The 20,670-nt window shown below is 37.2% G+C and overlaps 1 protein-coding gene across 6 annotated transcripts in view; it reads right to left on the bottom strand.

Moving 5' to 3' along the window:
- Kcnh7 (potassium voltage-gated channel subfamily H member 7) overlaps positions 1 to 20,670 on the bottom strand; it is a 458,805-nt gene that overhangs the window by 152,016 nt on the left and 286,119 nt on the right. For all 6 annotated transcript variants that reach the window (XM_036185753.1, XM_036185750.1, XM_036185751.1 and 3 more), the window contains exon 3: positions 2,202 to 2,357. In XM_036185753.1, coding sequence (XP_036041646.1) covers positions 2,202 to 2,357 — 156 coding nt within the window. The remainder of the gene's footprint in view (positions 1 to 2,201; positions 2,358 to 20,670) is intronic.

The following is a 20,670-nucleotide window of genomic DNA, read 5'->3' on the forward strand; positions in this document are numbered from 1 at the left end:
GGCAGCTGGAGTGGCAAGCTGACATTTTAAACCCAGGCGCACAAAGCAGAGAGACTGAAATGGAAATGACCCAAGTCTTTCAAAGCTTACTCTTAAATTACATATTTAATCCAGCATGTCCATACCCCTAAATTTTATTCAAACAGCACCACCAACTGGAGACTAAATATTCACATGCATGAGGCTATGGTGGACATTTATCATTCAAACCACAGCTCTGTGGAATAAGAAAGTGTTCTGAAAACATTTTGCAAGAATAAGTTTACTTTAGTAAGTTATGTTGGGAAAACTGAGGAGATCTGTGTGAATACTGATTATATTTTATTAGGAATTTAAGACAAAAACAAAAGTGAGAAATATAAAAATGTTCCATAACTGACAGACCTGAAAATAATATCAAAAAAGGGGCAGAGGTGGGGAGAAAATAATCAGACTACATTTGGGTGACTTGATGACAAGATATAGGAGTCTAATGCTATAATACAAACTCATAAGGTATGGGACTCCAGTGCTATAATCCAAACCAATAAAGTATAGGAGTCCAATGCTATAATCCAAGCCAATAAGTCAAATAGCTGACTACTAAAGATATTTAGTAACACAATGACAAGCTCAAAAAAATATATTATTAACTAAAAGTTTATGGTGGGAAGGCCAGAAAACAATCTTCTTGCTCAAAGTAAGGAATCAAGATTCATTGTGTGATGAGGATGAAGAAAGGACCAAATCTATAAATTTAACAAACTATATAAGAGCAGGTATATGGCATCTAATAAACTATTTTATAATGACAATTATTAGAAAAGTAAAAATGTTACCAAATATAAACAGAAATATATGTAGAGTGAAACAACCAAACACTAATACAATAAAATGGAATAGAGCAACACTAGAGCAATAAAATGGAATGCTATCACTATGAAAAGCAATCAATTTATCAATAAACATGCATTCCCACTAGAACTATAACCAAATAAAAGGGAAGTATAACTTCTTAATAAGTATCAAAAAACAAGTACCAAATGGATGGAATAATACAACTAAAATAAATCTTATAATTTAAAATGCAGCAACAAAAGAGAAAAAAGTTTATTGTGTCCTAAATTAAGGTACAGGAGATTGAGTTGGAAAAATCATTAAATGCAGCAAACAAAATATCCCCTAATAGTGTGAATTACCTTATTTTACCAATATAAATATATTTGTATGATGTATTAGTTCTTTTTAAAAACCTCTTTTATTGGTTTATTGGTCCATTATTTTGAGTTAACTGAAATAAAACTTTTTTTAAATATATAAGCTAATAGTTTATCAAGCAATACAAATTCTTTGTTTACCTCTATGAAGTGTTATTTCTAATACCTAATGTATGAAAATAACCTAAGTGTTTTTCAGTTTAAAGAATTGATAGATGGAGCACACCTTTAGTCTCAGTACCATGGAAGCAGATGCAGTCAGTTTGGGGCCATCCTAGACTACATACTGAATTCAGAGGCCATCCAGAGCTACAGAGTATGACCCTTTCAAAAACAATTGGTAAAATACATCATGGCATATCTGAGATATACGACTGCTGTTGTGATTTTACTCTTTTTTGCTGGGGAGGGGAGCTGCCATCCAGCTCCCAAATAATTCAGTGAGTGCCTGGCCTTAGCTTGGTTTAGTTTCTAGCCAGCTTTCTTTAACTTAAATTATCCCATCTATCTTTTGCCTCTGGCTTTTCCCTGTTCTCTTATTTCTGTGTATCTTATTCTTATTTTAGGGCTTGCTGTGTAGCTGGGTGGCAAGCCCCTGGAGTCTTCTTCCTTCTCTAGCTCCTAGATCTTAGATCTCCAATCCCTCTTCCCAGATTTCTCCTTCTATTTATTCTCTCTGCCTGCCAGCCATGCCTATCCTTTCTCCTGCCTTGCTTTTGGCCCAGTTCTTTATTAGAGCATCAGGTGTTTTAGACAGGCACAGTAATAGAGGTTTACAGAGTTAAGCAAATGCAACATAAACAAAAGTAACAGGCCTTTAAATAATACTCTACTACATATGACTGTCAAAGTAGATGATACATTCTGTAGAGGATCAAAGGGTAACATCAGCTATGGCTCTCTGATAGAAAACAGTAATATTTCCTATGTGAGAACCGACTTATGCAAATGACTACAGCAGCAGCAGACTTTCAGGACTTTATGGACACATGGCCTTGTACTTACGGTTTACAGATTTGACTGGTAATATTGGGTTTACCCTCTCTGGGGAGGCAGCACTATCTTCATCTGTCACATACTCAAAATTAATGATGAACATCATGGCCACACCCTCTTGGTTCTTCACTGGGATGATGTGAGTGTTACAAATGAAAGTGGAACCTAAGGAGAGGGAAAAATGAATGTTAGATAAAAAATAAACCTTCTATGTGAACTATCAGTAATAATAAAATTGAAATATGTTCCTATAAAAATTTGTCTTAAATAACCACTGACATTCAATAAAATAAGTTAATTTTTACATAATTCATTGCTTTTATATTTACTTTATATACACACAGAAAGAGTTTAGGAAGTAACTCAGTTACTATATTGTGGAAAAACACAACATCAAATACTATTAGCTTTTACTAATAACTTCAATAGTTAGTATTGGAAAATATTTTAAGATTCTGGAAAACACTATCATCCATGTCCTATATATTTGTATTAAATCTATGTCTATAAGAAATATACTTTTGAAAAGAGTGAAGAGATATTCATTTTATATCATCATGATTTTGGAATTAAAAGTTATATCCTTTTTCTTAATTTCTTAGACATAGTAAATTACTGTCCTTCTTCCACATGCTGCAATAAATGAAAAAAATACACAGCATCCAAAGGACAATGCTTTTATTTTGTTTAATGTGTTAGGAAATAGGAAAATATCTACATTATTGTATTTTTTTATTGCCATTATCCACATGTGTTGATCCAAAACACAATCTTTGCCATTCATGATCTATGAAATACAGTTGAAAAGCTGAATTTCTTTAAACCTTCTTGCCTTTTGTCTGATTCCTTGAAGCAGACAACTAGTAATCCTCAAACAGTTCCCTTCCATTCTTATCTTATGAATATTTGTTCTATTCAGTCAAACTGAGAATAATCTCATAAGCTATGGGTTTGTTTCAGTCAATTGTAATTGCAAAAACTTCAGAAAGCTATCTTAGATGATAATGTGTATTAAGATTATTATTCTCATTTTTAAAGATTAGTTGATATCATCTGGAGGAGAATTATGTTTCAGTGACAGAACAGGAAGGGGTATATGAAGGTAAGGTTGACAAGAGATTTAGGTAGATTGTGAGAAAATGAAGGACATCTGGACACAAGGGACAAAGGTGTGGGCAGATAGCAGAACGTTGAGTCCCAGCATCATCAAGAATACAAGATGCTGCATTCCAAAGTGGCATTTCTAATTCTATTGCAAGCAAAACAAGGAGTGAATGAAGCCCCTTTCTTCCTGCAAAGTCCTGTATCATGGCTCATGCTATCAGAACTGAGAACAGAAGTTGTTTCTGATACTGCTATAGATGGAGGATGTAGGGCTTTGGGGGAATAAGACTGGACAGCTATTTGCCATATGTTAAATTATTTCAGTTTTTCTAATTTCTACAGAACTGAGTTACAAATACCACTTAAGAGCACATATTCTTTGTAGCCTAGATATACCAAAGTATTAGTTGTAATTTAGACTTCTAGATACTGATAGCCTTCCAAATTTGAAATGGAATAGATCCTAACATAATATCAAATATATATGATAATAATCCACATTTCACAGATGCTAAAAAGTATGCTTTAAAAATGATTTGCTTCACCTCCAGTCTTCAGCTGAATCTTCAATTCATCTAATAAAATAGTTAGCTAGAGCACTTGTCGAAGTTTCCATGGTAACAAACAGGCCAACTTTAGTAAACACAAAATAAGCAATTTAAGAGTGCTCCATTAGAACTAAATATAGAAGTGCCATGGGCCAGGCATCACAATGCACACTGGTTAAACAGAGTCTGAAGAGATGTGAGAAATAGCCATTATGTACTTTCCTAATGAATCAAAATACATATTGAATTTACCCCTTAAAAATGACATTTCCTACATCATCTAGAATATAATTGTGAATTCATAGATTTGTTATTCAGCAGTTTCAAATCTTTCAGCATTTGAGGTACACTGCTGATTGTGAAGCAGAAATGTAGAATAGATAGTTGCAATATCAATAAATAGAAGATGCAAGAAATCAATCAATAAAAGATCTAATATGCTTGCAATAGAACAGAATTATTTTGCATTGGCTAATTAAAGGAAAATCATGCCCTTCCATACAATTGCTTGAAATTTACTGTTGAGTACTGAAAAGCATCTAATCATTGTGCTCCAGGAAAACAGTTCAGTGCATGTCTATCAGCTCCACACCCCATTGCATACCCATAATTAATATGAGATTCATTGCTTACTACTATCCCTTCCTGCATGCTTCCATTAAGTAATATATCATTTTTACAGTCAACTGAAGACTTACACTTACACACTTTCCAGTTTGGGCTTGGGGGTTTGACATATCTATCAATCTTGTGTAGCCTCTGGAAGGCACACAGTGAAAAGAAAGACATAGACTATAGAGGACGAGCATATATGGAATGTATTTTAGCTTTCATAATTCTACAACCTCTAAGCACTGTTGAGTTACTGCTTCTGTAAAGCAACATTTCTGTTAGAGTCATCATTCTGTTATTGTTAATATTTTTTTTTCCTGAATGAAATGGTAGAAGCAAAAGGAACAGAAACATAATCCATGAAGCACTACTTTAACAAAAAAGAAAAAATGACTTATTCAATGATATTTAAATAGCATTAAATCAAGAAAAATTTAAATCTTGTTAAAGTGCATCATGTATTCAAATGAAATTAATAGTGCTTGTTAAGAGGCAGAATATTTACAATAACATTATCCTTTATTTATATAGTCATGAATGCAATTATGCTGCACTAATACTAGTTAGACTTGGGTTCATTTCCATATTTTGTTTCCTGAGTGAAAATCTTTCCAAAGTGGAAAAGGCTATTTAGGAGAAACAGCGTTCATTTTAATAAATTTTTCAGAGTTTAAAACTTTAAACTCTTGCTATTAGTCAAGAAAACATGGTAATTTGAATAATATAACAATTACCTCTTTATTCATAAATCAGTGACTTACACTCAGCTGTATTGTGAAATGAAATGAAATGAAGTGAAAGGCCATGATTTTTCTGTGTGATCGTCTTTGAATGTAGTTTATGCCTGTAGCATGTACTCACAGAACATCTTGTATACAGAAGGAACAACAGGGAAGTCAGCGTAACTTACCAGTGTGGTGGCTACAGAGTGTGGAGTGTGAAGGGTAGGGAGGGGAAATGCCAAATGGCACACCAACCTAGAACTTCTCTCTTAGTTAGAAAAATGCTGGCCAATTCCATGCAAAGATTGCTGTCACTTGGTTTAAAACCATCGTTCTCATGTGTATGCAAACAATAGCTTGTTGAGAAGGCCAGGATGGAAGTCAAGAAGGCACTTAGGAAAATACTGTAATAAAGCTGGCAAGTGAGTCTAATAGTTTATCCTAGGGTGGTGTGGGTGAATATGCTCAGGCAGAATCTGCAATGTGTTGAACAAGAATGGTGTACTACTTCTTAAACGGAGAGAGAGTAAGGGAGGAAATGGTCTTGAAGATTGTGCATAGTCATAGATTTTTGAATATGGTAACTCTGAAATTGTTGGATATCTAAGTGGAGATGTTGAGAAGATAAACACAAGGAGTTGCAATCAAGTTTAGTTTAGGTACTGGTCCAAGCCAGTTGTGAATTTGGAAGTAGCTGGAGTAGTTATATACAGAGAAAGTTTGTACCCTTATTCCAGAGGTACTTCAGAGTCAAAGGGAGGATGAACAATATCTTGTAAAGATCATGGAGGGACACACAGTGAAATGGGAGGGGAATTAAAATCAGGGCGTCAGAGCCAGAAAGACTCCTAAAGGAGGGATCCACAAGCTCTTGCTAATAGGCATCATGAGACCCTAGCAAACATAGCCTTGTGAGAAATATTTCATGAACTGTGGCCATAAAACTGCTTGGATACATCAAGAGTGAATAGGAATACAGGAAACACACCTGACAATAGAAGATTCTCTCGAACTGTACTACTGAACGTATGAACTACTAACACTTCTCTCACAGCTCAGTCACTAGAAAAGACATTAAAGGTATATTGTTTTTGCTAGAGACATTGTGGTGTATTTCTACACTTCTACAAGGTACAATGAATTATTTTCAAATAACTCTATTCAATTTTGTTTGCATTAAGTCATTTTATCACCTGAGCTCAAGAAAGGTCCAATTCTATTTCAAGACATGTTTCTTAGCTTTCCTTTGTTCAGTGTGTACTGATTTCCTCTGCACAAAGCACTTGTACAAAACACGAGAGTCCCTATTGTTGAAGTGCTAGCTCTGCATCATGTCTATTTGTCTCTCAGTCTCTCTTCTACTCTTTATTTTCAGAGTAACCCTCGAGCTATGCTAAATGGCTTGGCTCAGCTCACACTTCACCTACCTGAATCCTGTAAGTAAATTTTATTTTCTAAACTTGTTCTTGGAATCAGATAAATTAATACCTATGCAGGAAAGTATTAGGTTAGAATTCTTTATACCATGTGGATATGATGATATAATAGATTAAGTCTATTCTCATTTCATTTCTATTGCTATGATAAACAGCATGACCCAAAACAACTTGGGAATGAAAGATTTTACTTTAGCTTACACTTGCATGCCATAGTCCATCATTGAGGGAAGCCTGGGAATAATTTAAGCAGGAACAAGGAGCAGGAACTGAATAAGGCAGTGACCCTGAAGGAATGCTGTTTACTGGCTTGCTTCCAGACTCATTTTCAACTACCTCCTGATACAACACAGCACATGCTGTCCAGTGATCACACCCTGCCTGGAGGGACGTAGGCCCTTCTTCCTTAATTAGCAGCAAGGATAATGTCCTACAGTCAAACCCATAGGGCACAATGGAGGAGGCAATTCTTTAACTGAGTTACTTATTCCTAGGGGTCTCCAGTTTGTAGCAAGTTGGAAAAATCTAACCAGTACTCAAGAGCTATGATGAGACTAATCTCCATTGCCACAGATTTACAAAGCAACCAAACTGCTATTCCATGGACATAAAGCAACCTGGAGATGGGGAAGAGAGTGATAGAAAAGGATTGAGGAAGATATTTCTTTGAGGAAAGATGGCTGTGAGCTTCCCTTCATTCCATCTCAGACTCTTTGCATCTAAGGTCCTTTATAAAACAAACTTTTATGAGTCCAAGATCCTTGAAACATACTCCCTAATGAAATGTACTTAAAATTGAGGTAGAGGATAGGTGTTGGAATGATATGGACATGCACAGTAGTTAGGTTATCAGCATGAGACTGCAAATCTGCAGTTATAGAGGGCAAAGATTTACAATCTCTTCTTGCACAGAGCCAGGCATGCCATGGCTGAGTAACTGGGACAGGACAGGGGTCTGGGTGATGGCCACTCACCTGGACCTATGCATTGGACTAAGAACTTCATGGAGCTGGGAATGAAGGGACTCCAGAGGAAGAGGCAGGAGGGAAATATCCTGATGATAAGGACCATGTGAATTGTGAGGAAAACACTCAGGAAAAGGCAGCTAAATGGAGGTAAAGTCAACATATCCTCTGATGAGCCCATCCATCTGTCCGGGAGAGGCAGTGTCAACTCTGAACATCTGCTAATCCCACAGAAGGGCAACAAACCAGCCAAATGAAGACTGCTGTGCTCCATAACCTTTCTTTCCTCTCACTTTACATCCCAAGAGGAGCCGGGGAAGTGTAGATAGTCAAGGCAAGCTGATTAGTTAATGCAGGTCAGAGTTTGTAGTTTTAGATCTGTTTTTAACAAGAAAAAGTTGGCAGAAGTCCAATGGCTGCAAATGATTCATAAAGGATGCACCTGCCGAATCACCATGCAAATAGCAGTCAATTATTCCCCATGAGTAAGTAAAGTTCACGGGGTGGTGACAAACAAAAGAAGCAGCATTTTTATCACAGTGTGAGCTTTACAGAATATGGTAGTTTCTGTGCACACACAGAACACTTAGAAAAATATTTGGCATAAAGCAAAATTCAATAACATGAGCTATTACATTTGCCTTTTGTTCTCGCATCTTTGGAGGGCAAGTGTGATGGCTATTCTTACTTGTCAACTTGACTATATCCGAAACTAAAACCCAATTGTCTGTGCCCAACTGTGAGGGAATTTTCTTAAGTCACTTGAAGTGGGAATATCCATCTTTAATCTAAGCCTCCCCTTCCCGTGGCAGACCAGGTAAAGGACATTGAAGGATGCTTGTGTTCTTTGCCTGCTTACCCTTGCAAGTCCATTCCTTCACTAGCCTCTTTCTTTGGGATTCTGGCATATACTGAAGACCAGCTGAGATATCCAGTCATAAAGGACTGAACAACTATTGGATTACTGGATTCTTGAACTTTCAATTGGTAGACAGTCATTAGTAGACTATCTGGACCACAGCCTGTAAGCCACTCAAATATATCTAATTATGTTATATAACTAATTAATAATATATATACTTAATAATACACACACACACACACACACACACACACACACACACACACACACACACGTTTTTGTTCCTCTAGAGAACCCTGACTAATACAGCAAGGAAACTCCTCAGATTTTGCATGCATTTTCCTCTAGCCTTTTACCATTCTTAGAGATAGAACCACAGTGTTTATCTTTGAGACTCAAATAGAGAATATTCTGTTCTGAACTAATCAATTTAGCAAATACTTGGGAGCTTTCATTTCTTTTTCTCTAGTAGACTGGAAGGCCTTTGAAGATTAAAAAAAATGTCATTAAAGGCTGGCTCTAGAATAAAAATAAAACACAGCAATCTCTAGGGAAGGGAAAAGCTTCATCTAAGAGGCAGTGCTGTTAATTTTGAATAGAAAGACATGTTAGAAAATCAAAGGGGAATGCTGATCCCATTGAAGAAGAAAGTTACTGGTCACTAATGACTGATGGTAGATTTAGGCAGAAGAAATGTGAAAAACAAATTAAATTGGTACTTGGCTTTCTGTATGTAATAGTCATTTTCTTTCTTTCTTTCAGTAACTCTTTAGTGTTTCACTGCTCTCTCCTAGCCCCAAAGGTGAAAGAGTATAAGCTTTTATGTATCAAAAAGGAAACTTGTGTCCAAAAAAAAAAAAAGGGAGACTTGTGAAAATCACTATTTTTTCATGGAAGTGAGAATGACATAATTGATTACCACTTTCAGAGGAATTTTTTAAAAAGGGTAATAATGACAGCAACCTAATAGACAGCTCTCATGTAGCCTCCATAAGAAGAAATATTCTGGTTTTATAGTCAAAACATTTTAGACATCTCCAAATCCATTTTGGACTGTCTCCTAATATCAACATCACCACTGGCCAAGTTGAGATCCAAAGGAAAAGGTCATGGGTTGAAGTATTGGAACAGAATTAGAATAAATTACTGATTGGAGAGTTTATGAGGCATCATTTGGCCTTGTACTTATCAATAGATTGTTCATTCCTATTTATGGTCTATTCCAAAATTCCATAACATCTGAAGAATAATAGAGCAGTGCAGTATCCTTTCTTATAGGGTAAACACCCCCAGACACCCCATATGCTTCAGCACATCATGGGAGTGCCATTCATATTTGCTGAGTTGAGACTTGCTCCCTTTCATTCTTCCTGATGGTGGGATAGTCCACATAAAGCTGTCCACAGGAGAGAACTCATGAGTGGGACAGAGGAGCATTTGTGAGCAGAGTAGGCAGTAACCTGTAGCTTTAAGAAGTTAGGATTAGAGGTCCAAGAGATATGTCTCTGAATCTGCTACATTATTGAGATTCTCTATTTTCTGGCTTCTTTCTCTGTGGAGTTAGAAGCATGCCATATCAAAGCAAAGAGAATGAAATGTGGGAACCACGGGTAGGAGAAAGTTGCAGCTTTTTAGTCAGTGGGAAAGGCCTTACAGAAGAAAGAACATCTCAGTAAAGAAGTAAGGAAATAAATGAGCTATAAAGCACCTTAAGAAAACTCAAGAGAAAGATCAACAATACATATAGAGGCTCTACTGTGGACTGAACTGTGCTCCTTTAGAATCCACATGCTGTATGGAGCCCATCATATGACCTTATTTGGAGATAGTCCTTTCAAGGAGTAAAATAAGGTAATAAGTGGGATTCTAATTCAGTGAACTTCTCCCTTACAAATATGGCGAGAGCCAGGGGTGCCTCTTGCATAGGAGACTATCAGAGCACATAATGGAGAGTAACCATTTCCAACCCCAAACTGCCAGCTTTTCCAAGAGTCAAGCGGAAGATCCTGTTATGTAAATACAGATTTGTGCTGTTTTGTTTCAGCAGCACGTGTAGAAGAGCCTCATCCTGGGAATACTGGGAGGTGGACAGTAGAGCTGAAACAGAATAAGCTGGGGTGCACTGTAATGGCTTGGGCTGATAGTGTGAACCCAACTGTGTGAATTGAGAGGGAAAATAATGGCTCTGGAATATTAGTGCAATAAAAACATGGCTGTGTGAAGTTTTTGACATAATGCATTTTAATCACAGTTACCTCTCTTTCTATTTTCACATCTTCTTTATATTTTTCTTCTGGTGACCCTGTAAGCATACTAAGGTTGCTTACAAAAGCAGGAAGGGGGAAAGGGCTATCATGCTTATTAACCCTACATTGGACTAACTGCATGCCAGAATACATTTTATTATGTGGAAATGATGAATGAGGGTCATGGGAAATCCTGTCTTGGTGTTTGGGGAATTTAGTCTGTTGGTGTTAAGGATGTAACAAGTTGTTCTGAGAACAGGAGTACCTTATGAAGAAATATTTCACTGTACAGAGAACTTAAACATGGGCTGCTATAGCTATTAGTGATGCTACAGAGAAAACATAAGTTCAAAGATGTAGGAGCTATATATTTGATTAAAGAGACAGGTACATTTAGAAAGACCATTAAATAACTCTTACTCAACATCATATCAACAAAAATAAATGAAGCAGTCAGTTCAAGTGAGCACATACAGTCTGTTTGGTCTGATGGATTGGGTCTAATTTGACTGCTGTGGGAGGTATGAAGCTATCAGTAGACTGGTGGCCATTTTTCTTATTTTCCCAATCACCTTGCTAACTTTAAAGGACCATGCTGAAAACAAACAGGAGGAACTTACATGCGGTAATAAAAAATGCTTTATCCAGATACATTATAAATAAAAATGCACCCAAGAAGTCAGTGTATCTATTGATAGTTTTAAGAAAAGGTCCTTAACATAATAAATACATTCATTCCCCAACATAAAATTAAATGATTGCAATCATGAACAAATTTAGATGGTCTGTGTCCCTAGAGGAGTAACAAGGAACTACAATTGCCCTTTCAGACTTTACTAGATAAATATCACCTATTCATTGTCTGCCAGCTTTAAAAAATGGAAAATTAGTCTATTTTATACAAACTTGGTTATGACATTCGTGTTCTGCTATGTGATAATATTAGTGTCTCACATATCAAAATAAGTAATTTGCATTTTATTATGTCTGATTTAAGTAACTTTAAATACTCAAAGTGACAAGGTTATACTATTCTTGACATTGTAACTCTGAATACACATAGAACTACCATTCATCTGACCCTTGTCATTTAACCAGGAATCTTACATAAGTTTCTTCATAAATGTCTGGAAGGATTACATTCCTCATCTGTAAAGTGGGCAAAGGAAGAATCAGAGGGCTATGTACAGTCTTATTGGTAAGACAAAAGGAGAAAACACATTCAAAGCACTTAGCAAGGAGTTGGCATACAAGAAGTGAGATATAAAGGAATGTTATGGCCATTAACTGACATGGAAAAGTAATTTTCTCAGTTGAAAATAGTAGATAAGCATCTTCCAAAGGTTCACTGGTGCCTTAGAGACAGATACAAACTCATGAATTCCAGCTCCTTAGCTTTGGCTGAGCAGGCACATCAGAGAACTCTTAGAACAAGGGTGATGACTTCCTAGAAGATAGACTTTCCATCAGCTAATGTCCAAAGCAAGTCTCTTTCACTTTGTAGAGACCCTGGTTTAGTTCTTTTGATTTTTCCTGCCTTTGTAAATTGTCCCCTAATGCACACAGTATACTAGGTGACTATAAGAACATACTTTTAAAGTTTTCATATGCTATAGCAATGTGTGAATTATTTTGCATTTTGAGGAACACTTTGGTTAACACTGGAAAGCACACTTTAGGTAGGATGGTCATGTTAACCTCTAATATATATTTCACATTAGACACTGTACTGATGGATTTGCAAGCTTTCATATCACTACAGGTGCAAGAAAACTTAATAATACATAATGCTGTCATTTACCATCATCCCAAGACATGAAAGCAGCTATGCACATAGTTTTCTTCTCTTGTGATCTTGGGACACTTTGTCCCTTTTGACAATCTGAACAAAATTCTGTTCTTCTGAGTTCTTTGTGATGGTAAGACTCTGAATTTTGTGATTTTCAAATCAGGTGTATACAAAAAGATTTTTATATTTTATAACAGTTTGCTGAAAATTAAACCCTTTCACTTCCTTTTTCAGGCTTGTGTGTTTATACATTGTCCTTGGCTTAGAGTAATTTCTAGCCTTTGTTACTTGGAAGACAGGTTCTGCCTTGGGGCCTTTTAGGAATAAACATGTTCTACTCTGATACTGTATCATTCCATATATTACCACCACAAATATGATTGCTGTTTTCTGAATGTGTTCCATGTAACATTCTTTTTTTTTTTTTTCCACGAAAAAGTTTCTGACAGAGGAGTGTTTCACATAAGTAACAGAATCAAAGGTTTGATTTCTGACATGGCTTGGTATTGGGCAGTGATATCTCTAGAACTGGAATATTCTCTTTTAGAATAGAATTCATGAAACCTAGAAGGAGAAGGTAGGCTTATAACACCCAGGAAATAAAACTCTCACTTTAAGGAAGTTCTTAAAAATTACAAAGTTCGCAAGATTCCTCCTCCCCAAGGATATGCTAGTTGTAAATACTAGGAGAACAGTTCCCTGTGAGTCCTGCTCCTGTGGGGACCTTCAGTGATGCAGGTTTCATGAGTTTTCACCCATGCTCTGGTAGGATTTTCAGTGATGAAGTTTGAGTCATCACATTTCTCTAAGTAACTCCTCACTCATGCACTTTTATGTAATTCCAGTAAACTCACTGGCTCGCTAAGCTAGACTATGTGGAATCTTTTTTTTCTGTTCTGTCATTGGTGTCCTGTCTGGGGTGAATGGATGTTTGCTCACATCTCTTCAGAAAGAGTCAGACATCACCTGGTTCATTCTTTCTCCTGCATCTGTGTCTTCCAAAGATTGAAAGGTGGAGATGATTCTAAGAAGAGATTTCTGTAACAAATCTATAGCAAATATCCTTCTACTTAGTAGATGCTTAACCTTCATTATTAGTATTAGAAATTTGAAGTTTACAGGTTTAGATACATTCTAAGCAAGAAAACCTTCTTTGTACAATGCAACATCTCCCATCTCTCTCTCTCTCTTTCTCTCTCTCTCTCTCTCTCTCTCTCTCCCTCTCTCTCTGTATATATATATACACATATATGTATATATACATATATGTATATATACATATATATACCCTTCTCCCTTCTCTCTACAGTTTTGTGAAATGTTGTAGCTTTATTTCTGTGCACTACAAATACTGGGCCAGGACTCAATGCTTGGCCTACATCATTAGGTCTCAAATGATATTTTAGATAAATTTGTAGTTAAAATCTAGGTGTCCTCAATGTCCTTGGAAACATTAAATTGTGTCATGCTCTCTCTTTTACACACAGCCTTTAGCAGAGAAGGAAGTAAATATCATAGGTCACTTAGGTGCTTATAGAAGAGGAACGATCTATAGGGAACAAAATAGTGGGCCAGGAAAGAGAGGAAGATGCCAAATGCTGTGCACCTGTTTTATGTATTTTGCTTGGTAATGATTATTGTCTAAGGTCTTGGAAATCCAGTTAAACCATATTGTAGCATGAATCTTAAAGGTACTTGTTAATAAAATTCAAACCCAAGGCCAGTTATTGGGGTGATTGCTGGAAGATCAGAGACACAGAACAAGCCACAGCTATCTCACCTTGCTAGTTCCTCAGGTGATCCTGTTTCCTCAGGCTGGAAGCTTCTGAGTCCTCCTCCACATGGATCTCAGATGAAATATGTTGCTCCAAAGCCTGAACGCTTATCCAGCCAAATGCTTAACTAACTACATGCTTTTCCCCTTAGTTCCCGGCCCTCACGCCTTATATACCTTTCTCTTTCTGCCCCCCACTCCCTGGGATTAAAGGTTGGGTTTCTGGGATTAAAGGCGTGGGTCACCATGCTTAGCTGTTTCTAAAGTGGCCTTGAACTCACAGATCCACCTGGCTCTGCCTCCCAAGTGCTGGGATTAAAGGCGTGTGCTACCACTGCCCAACTTCTGTTATGGCTTGCTCTGACCCATTTTCTAGCCACCATTTTTGGCTTTGTTCTAGTGGCTGTCTGTTCTCTGACCCCAGATATGTTTATTTCAGGGAACACACAATATTTCAGGGAACACAATACCCACCACACCATATTGTCACATTAGATCATGTATATAGCATCAGTGAATTTCTCCTAAGCTTGTTTTAAATTGAAAGGTAATTGCTAAATACAATATTGTACCATTTTTCACTTCCTAGGCCCAATTTATATCTCATTGCAGAGATCGTTTTATCATAGAAAAGCACGAATTCAAGAATCCAATATATTAGATGTTCCATAAGCTAACCGTAAAATATGTAAAGAAATATATTTCATTGTGTTTAATGAGACATCATTTCTCCCTCTTTTTTGGAACTGGGCATATGGGAATTTATAATGGTTTGTTGAATATCACTCCTAGCCACTGATACATTTTTCCACAAAGATTTATGCTCATGTATTTGGCTCTCTTTAATAATCAACTTGCAAATTTGATTATTGAAAAAGTTCAGTTTATATCTATTAGTGACCAATCACAGATAAGTGACTTGATTGTTGAAATTACAAGACCATAATCTTGCATTTTATCTTCTTGGTAGTTATAAGATGAGCTATTAATATTGCCATTTACTTTGACTTCATTTCATTTGCAGGTTTTATGCATTGTTGGTATACCAACAATATAAGTGTGATATAAGTGTGAGAACACTCTGGGACTGATGTTCAATGCGATTTTCATTCTTCTGCAAAGCCAAGCCTATATTTATGATTAGAAAATTTTGGGCATGTTTGTGATGAATTTTTAAAAATTATGCTTTTATTTTTCTACTTAAGTAAATAGTTCTGTATATAATTAAAACTGCTTTCTACAAAGAACATTCCTCTCGCCATCCCTCAAATACTTAAACCAGGCTCATCCCATCAAACTGTCATTTGTTCAATCAAGTCATTAACACTGAGCTGACTGAGAATATAGCAAATGTGCACATCTGATATGTGCATAGGATATGGTCAGAACACAGTGAAGATCCAGGGGCCATACACCCACTGTGTGTATATGATTGCCAATTGATCTTATGTATGGTTGTGTATGTGACAAGCTCTGTCCACTGAGTCTTTGTGATTATTGAAAAGCTATTTTTTTTTTCCATTTGTGTTTTGTTCCTTTGTGCTTGTAACATTAGAATAGGGACCAAAGCAACAAAATAATATTAGTATCCCTTAGAATGTGTAAATATACATTTAATGTTGCCAAAATTTAGCAAGGACGTATGTGAGAGGTACCTACAGTATATTAAGTACTGCTTCTCAAGTTGGAAGTGCTGCAAACATGATCAAAAACATGGGTTTAGGACTGAGGATATGGTTAGTGATATCCTCATTTGCATTTGCCTAAAAATAGAAGTGCCTTTAAAAAAAAAAAAAACACCCTCTATTCTAAGGAGTATCTGAGAAGAGGCATGTAATTCTTCTTAGAGATATGGGAGGTCCACACAGGAAGCATCATTCAGGCTGCATCTTAAATGATGATAATAGGAATAAATTTGGAGGGGAGGTATTTCTGGCTGAGAAAAAGCATAAGCAATGAAGAAATACTATGACCTGGGACATAATGCATGGTTTGTGTGCATGAGGTTAGAGATTTCACAATCCTTCTATTTCTTCTCCTTTATCTTTCACAGGTCTGTAGTGGTCCAGCTTAGCCAGAATTCCATTCTCCTGCTACCTGGGAGGAGAAAGGCACTTTCTATTTTGAGACTATCCCATTTTACTTTTATCCATTTGGTTCTATGGTGGCAACAATTCCAGGCAATGAATTTAATTAACCCATGCCAGGTATTTCTCATTTTGATGATGGCTACTTTTGTCAAGCAATTGCTCCCTGCTGGTTACATAAACTTTTTTTTTTTTTAAAATACAGTACATGGAATCTTCATAAGAACCTTAATCAACTCTATAAAACAAACCTCATCATTGGAAAGAACTTCAGACACAAGGATAATAAGAAACTCCCCTGAAACACAGTTCTTCTGTGGGAGAGTCCAGATTTTATCAGAAGATATGATTCACACTGAAGTATTTCACAGCACAGAGGGTCCCCTTCCCACCTCCTCATTGGTGATGGGTGTTACCTATGTTTCTCAAGGCTCAGTATTTCCCTGCAGCTCTGTTCCAGCAGACATCATTTCGATTCTCTTCTTTAACCCTTCCAGCAAAAGGGCATATTTGCAATAGCAAACACATCACCAACAAGCTCAGGCCTCATCTGAGTGTTCCCAGAAATGGGTGAAGACCATACTTGGATTGTCAAGTTCCTTAGGTATGTTAGGAACAAATGTAATAAAATGAAATTTTAATGATCATTTTATTTTGTACCTTGGCCTTCTCATGTTTTCAAATAAACTAATAAAATATCCTACTTTGCCTAAGCCCAGTAAGTTAGAATCTAAGCTTTCTGTTATCATACTCAGACTGGCTTTACAGAATAGCAGCAGGAACATAAATGCATTGGAGGAAACTCTGGTTATAGAGTCCTTTCCTATTGTGGGTGTTCTGCATGACTAACCTTGTTGAGGAGCACCCCATGGCCCTCAGGCTTTGACACCAGGCTTTGGGGCATGTGGCTGCTACAGATGTTCTCTGTTCCCTAAGGATGTATGAAGCATGTGCCTGCAACAGATGACTGAAGGCAGGGGTGATGTCACAATGCTTCCTCTTGCCTGTGCTATGTTTTTCTAAAGTCAGCAAAGGAAGAGGAGCTTTTAGTGCTGCTTCATGTCTAGTCTATTTCTGCATTTGTTAAGTAGTCTACCATCTCTTCAAGCAGACAGAAAAGTGACCTCTGTGGTCCAGCTGTTCACCAAGACTTTGGAGAAGGATGAGCATGATGTGATAAATTTTTCTGAGTGACAATGTGTATCCACAACAACCCTAGAGACTGTATCATCCATAGACGACAAGTTAAAGCCTTTGTATCAGCTCTCCAGGAGTTAAGTTCTGGGTTTGTCACTTATCAGTGTCTTAGGATAAATTACTTAAGTGCTCTACAAGTTTATCCTCATTTACAAATGGAAACAGTTAATACAACTGACATTGTGGAGTGATAGTGTGATAACTGAGTTATCCAGCACCTGTGGAAACCTTGAACAATGAAAATATATATTAATACCAAAAGAGAAAGATCAAAGAAGAATGTGTGTTCTGTTGCTAGCAAGTCATTAACAAAAAGACAGCACCGATTAAATTAGAGATGATTGAAAATACTGCGTGTTTCCTATCCTGCCATCCTATGGCTTCATGGTTGTCTTTCTAGACTTTGCCCAGAGTTCTCAACTTCTCCAGTCTTTGCCTCTACAGATTTATCAGTCTGTGTATTCATTGAAGACTGCTTAAATGCTTGCTGACATCAGAAGTAACAAAAGGCCTCTTGTTCAGATAAAGAGTACATCTTAGCACTTGGGAGATCCTTCCTTCCTTTCTTCCTCCCTCCCTCCCTCTCTGCCTTCCTCCCCGTCCTTTCCTTCCTTTGTTTCTTTCTTTGATAAGTAATTACTGTGTTGTAGTTGGGGAGTTTCTCTCCAGGTTCCACCAAGCCCCAGCAGTCCCACAACCCACGTATCAAATAATCATACAGACACTTATATTATCTAAACTGCTTGGCCATTAGCTCAGGCCTACCATTGTCTAGCTCTTACTCTTATATTTAGTCCATTTCTGTTAGTCTATACTTTGCCACATGGCTTGTGGCTTACCGGTGTCTTTACATGTTGCTTCTCATGGCAGCAGCTGACAGTGTCTCTCCCTGAGCCTTCCATTTCCCAGAATTCTCTTCTGTGCTTGTCCCGCCTATACTTCCTGCCTGGCTACTGGCCAATCAGCATTTTATTTACACAGAGCGATATCCACAGCACTTCCCCTTTTCTTTTTTGTTAAAAGGAAGGTTTTAACTTTTAACTTTTTCATAGTAAAATTTACATATAACAAAACAATTATCAAGCAAGAATTACAGTTATAATATTAAAGAGGATATCCTATCTACCTTATATTTGTGAGTCTAAGGCTTTATCTCTAACTTATCTTTTATCATAACTGAGGAAATTATAACTATCTAGTCTTCAACCACTTCAAAGACCTCAGAAGGATATATTATTACCTGAGAACCGGGAGAAGGATGCAAGCAACTTTTGGGAGTCTTGCAGGGTAGACAGAGACAGCTGGCAGCCTGGAAAGTCACCTAATGTTCCTTTGTAAAGTTGGGGCATTTGTCTTCAGCCCACAGGGCTAGAGTGTCTTGGTCACTTCTCTTAGTGTCTTGTAGAATGTCTGGCAGTTTCCTCTGCAAAGCAGGAACCTGAAGGGCCATTTTGTCAAGCAAAGTTTAGTGGTCACCTTTCTATGGGTCCTGCATGTCCAGTCAATCAAGCAGTCCAGGCAAGAACAGTTTCTTGCCCAAATGGCTATTTTTGCCAAGGTGAAGATAAACTCCATATGAAGTGTCTTCAATGCCCATCCTCCTCTCTGAAGTAAATTGGTGCTGCCAGGAGCAGACATGTCTCATTGTCCAGAAAGGCTGAATTTTAAAAATATTTTAAATGCCATATTCTGTAGACCTTTGAAGTGTTTGAAGATTACCTGTCTATCTGAAATATCTCTGTATATACCTAGAAGACTTAACTAACATGGCTATGAGTATGATTATCATAAATGACCAGTTATTAATCTATTTCTAATTATCCATTACAATTTTAAATGAGCTGTACAAGAGTAGAAATATATACACAGTATAACAAAATTAACTTTAAGTTTGTATCAATAGACTAAAATCTATACCAATGTAAAACATTTTAGATGAGTTGTTGCTCCTTAGAAGTAAGTTCATTCATCTACCCTTTCATCCTATCATATCTATATTATATCCCCTTTTTATCTTTAAAAAGATATTGCATTTATAATCAACCTGTTTTAAATAAAATATTGGTTTTTCTCTGTCCCACAGCAGAGGGCTCTTCTGATTTGGGACACAAGAATCTCTTAACCTTTTCTTTTAATAATGTGCTTGGGTTTAGAGAAGGAGTGAGCCAATTCCATCTCCAAAGCCAGCTGGGAATTTGGGCGTAGTTTTCCTTACTACTTCCTGCTGAAGGGGGGCGCTGTATTTTATGGGGACACAAAGAAAATTTTAGGATTTTGGAGTAGTCTGTGAGGGTAAACCTCTGAGCCAGTTGCCTTGAAACCATTCTGGATGTTGGATCATCTGGGCCATTGTGTCATCAGAGACCTTTCAGGTGGTCTTGGCTGATCAAACCTGATGTATCTTAATCTGGAAGAAATCCACAGCCTCTGGCTTTCTGTGGAAACAAAAGCAGAGACTCTTTTCCAAAGCAACATATCCTTATATCCAAATTTTGAAGTCAATGTACCTTTGTTTAACTCAATAGCTTTTACGAACAAATCTTTTTCTGTAGTTAAAAATCCCAAAGACAACATAAACCAGATTCTCTGTGTAATATTCATCTTTGTAAGATTGAAATGCCACTGTGGCTGCTGGTCCACCCATCTCAGTTTCCCACCATGGCGGTGGTACAGTTTACCACCAGCTCTGGGTCTGGAGCCATGTGTACCATCCCATCAACTATCAGAAGCAGTTCTATCAAAGCAGTGCATAGCACAGAAACCTTTTTTTAAACTAGCAAAGACTAAATCCACCATGCAGCAGAGTAAAGTCGCGTGTAGACTCCTCATTCCCTCCACACTGCAGGTCAGACACACACACCAGGAACCCGCCATAGTAGCTCAAACAGGCAGGCTGCTGCTAACTTGAGAGAGACAACTAGGAAGCTGTTTTTAGCTCCGTTTTAGAATCTTTGTTCTCAGGTTTTAGGTGGAAACTCTAGCCAACACGTAGTTAGAGTTTTCCTGCCTGGCCCATAGTCAGGACAAATCTCTCTCACCGGCCAGGCCCATAGACACTCAGAACCAACCAAGTAAACACACAGAAACTTATATTGCTTACAAACTGTATGGCCGTGGCAGGCTTCTTGTTATCTAG

The sequence above is a fragment of the Onychomys torridus genome, chromosome 4 (genome assembly GCF_903995425.1).
Source record: "Onychomys torridus chromosome 4, mOncTor1.1, whole genome shotgun sequence".
Lineage (NCBI taxonomy): Eukaryota > Metazoa > Chordata > Mammalia > Rodentia > Cricetidae > Onychomys > Onychomys torridus.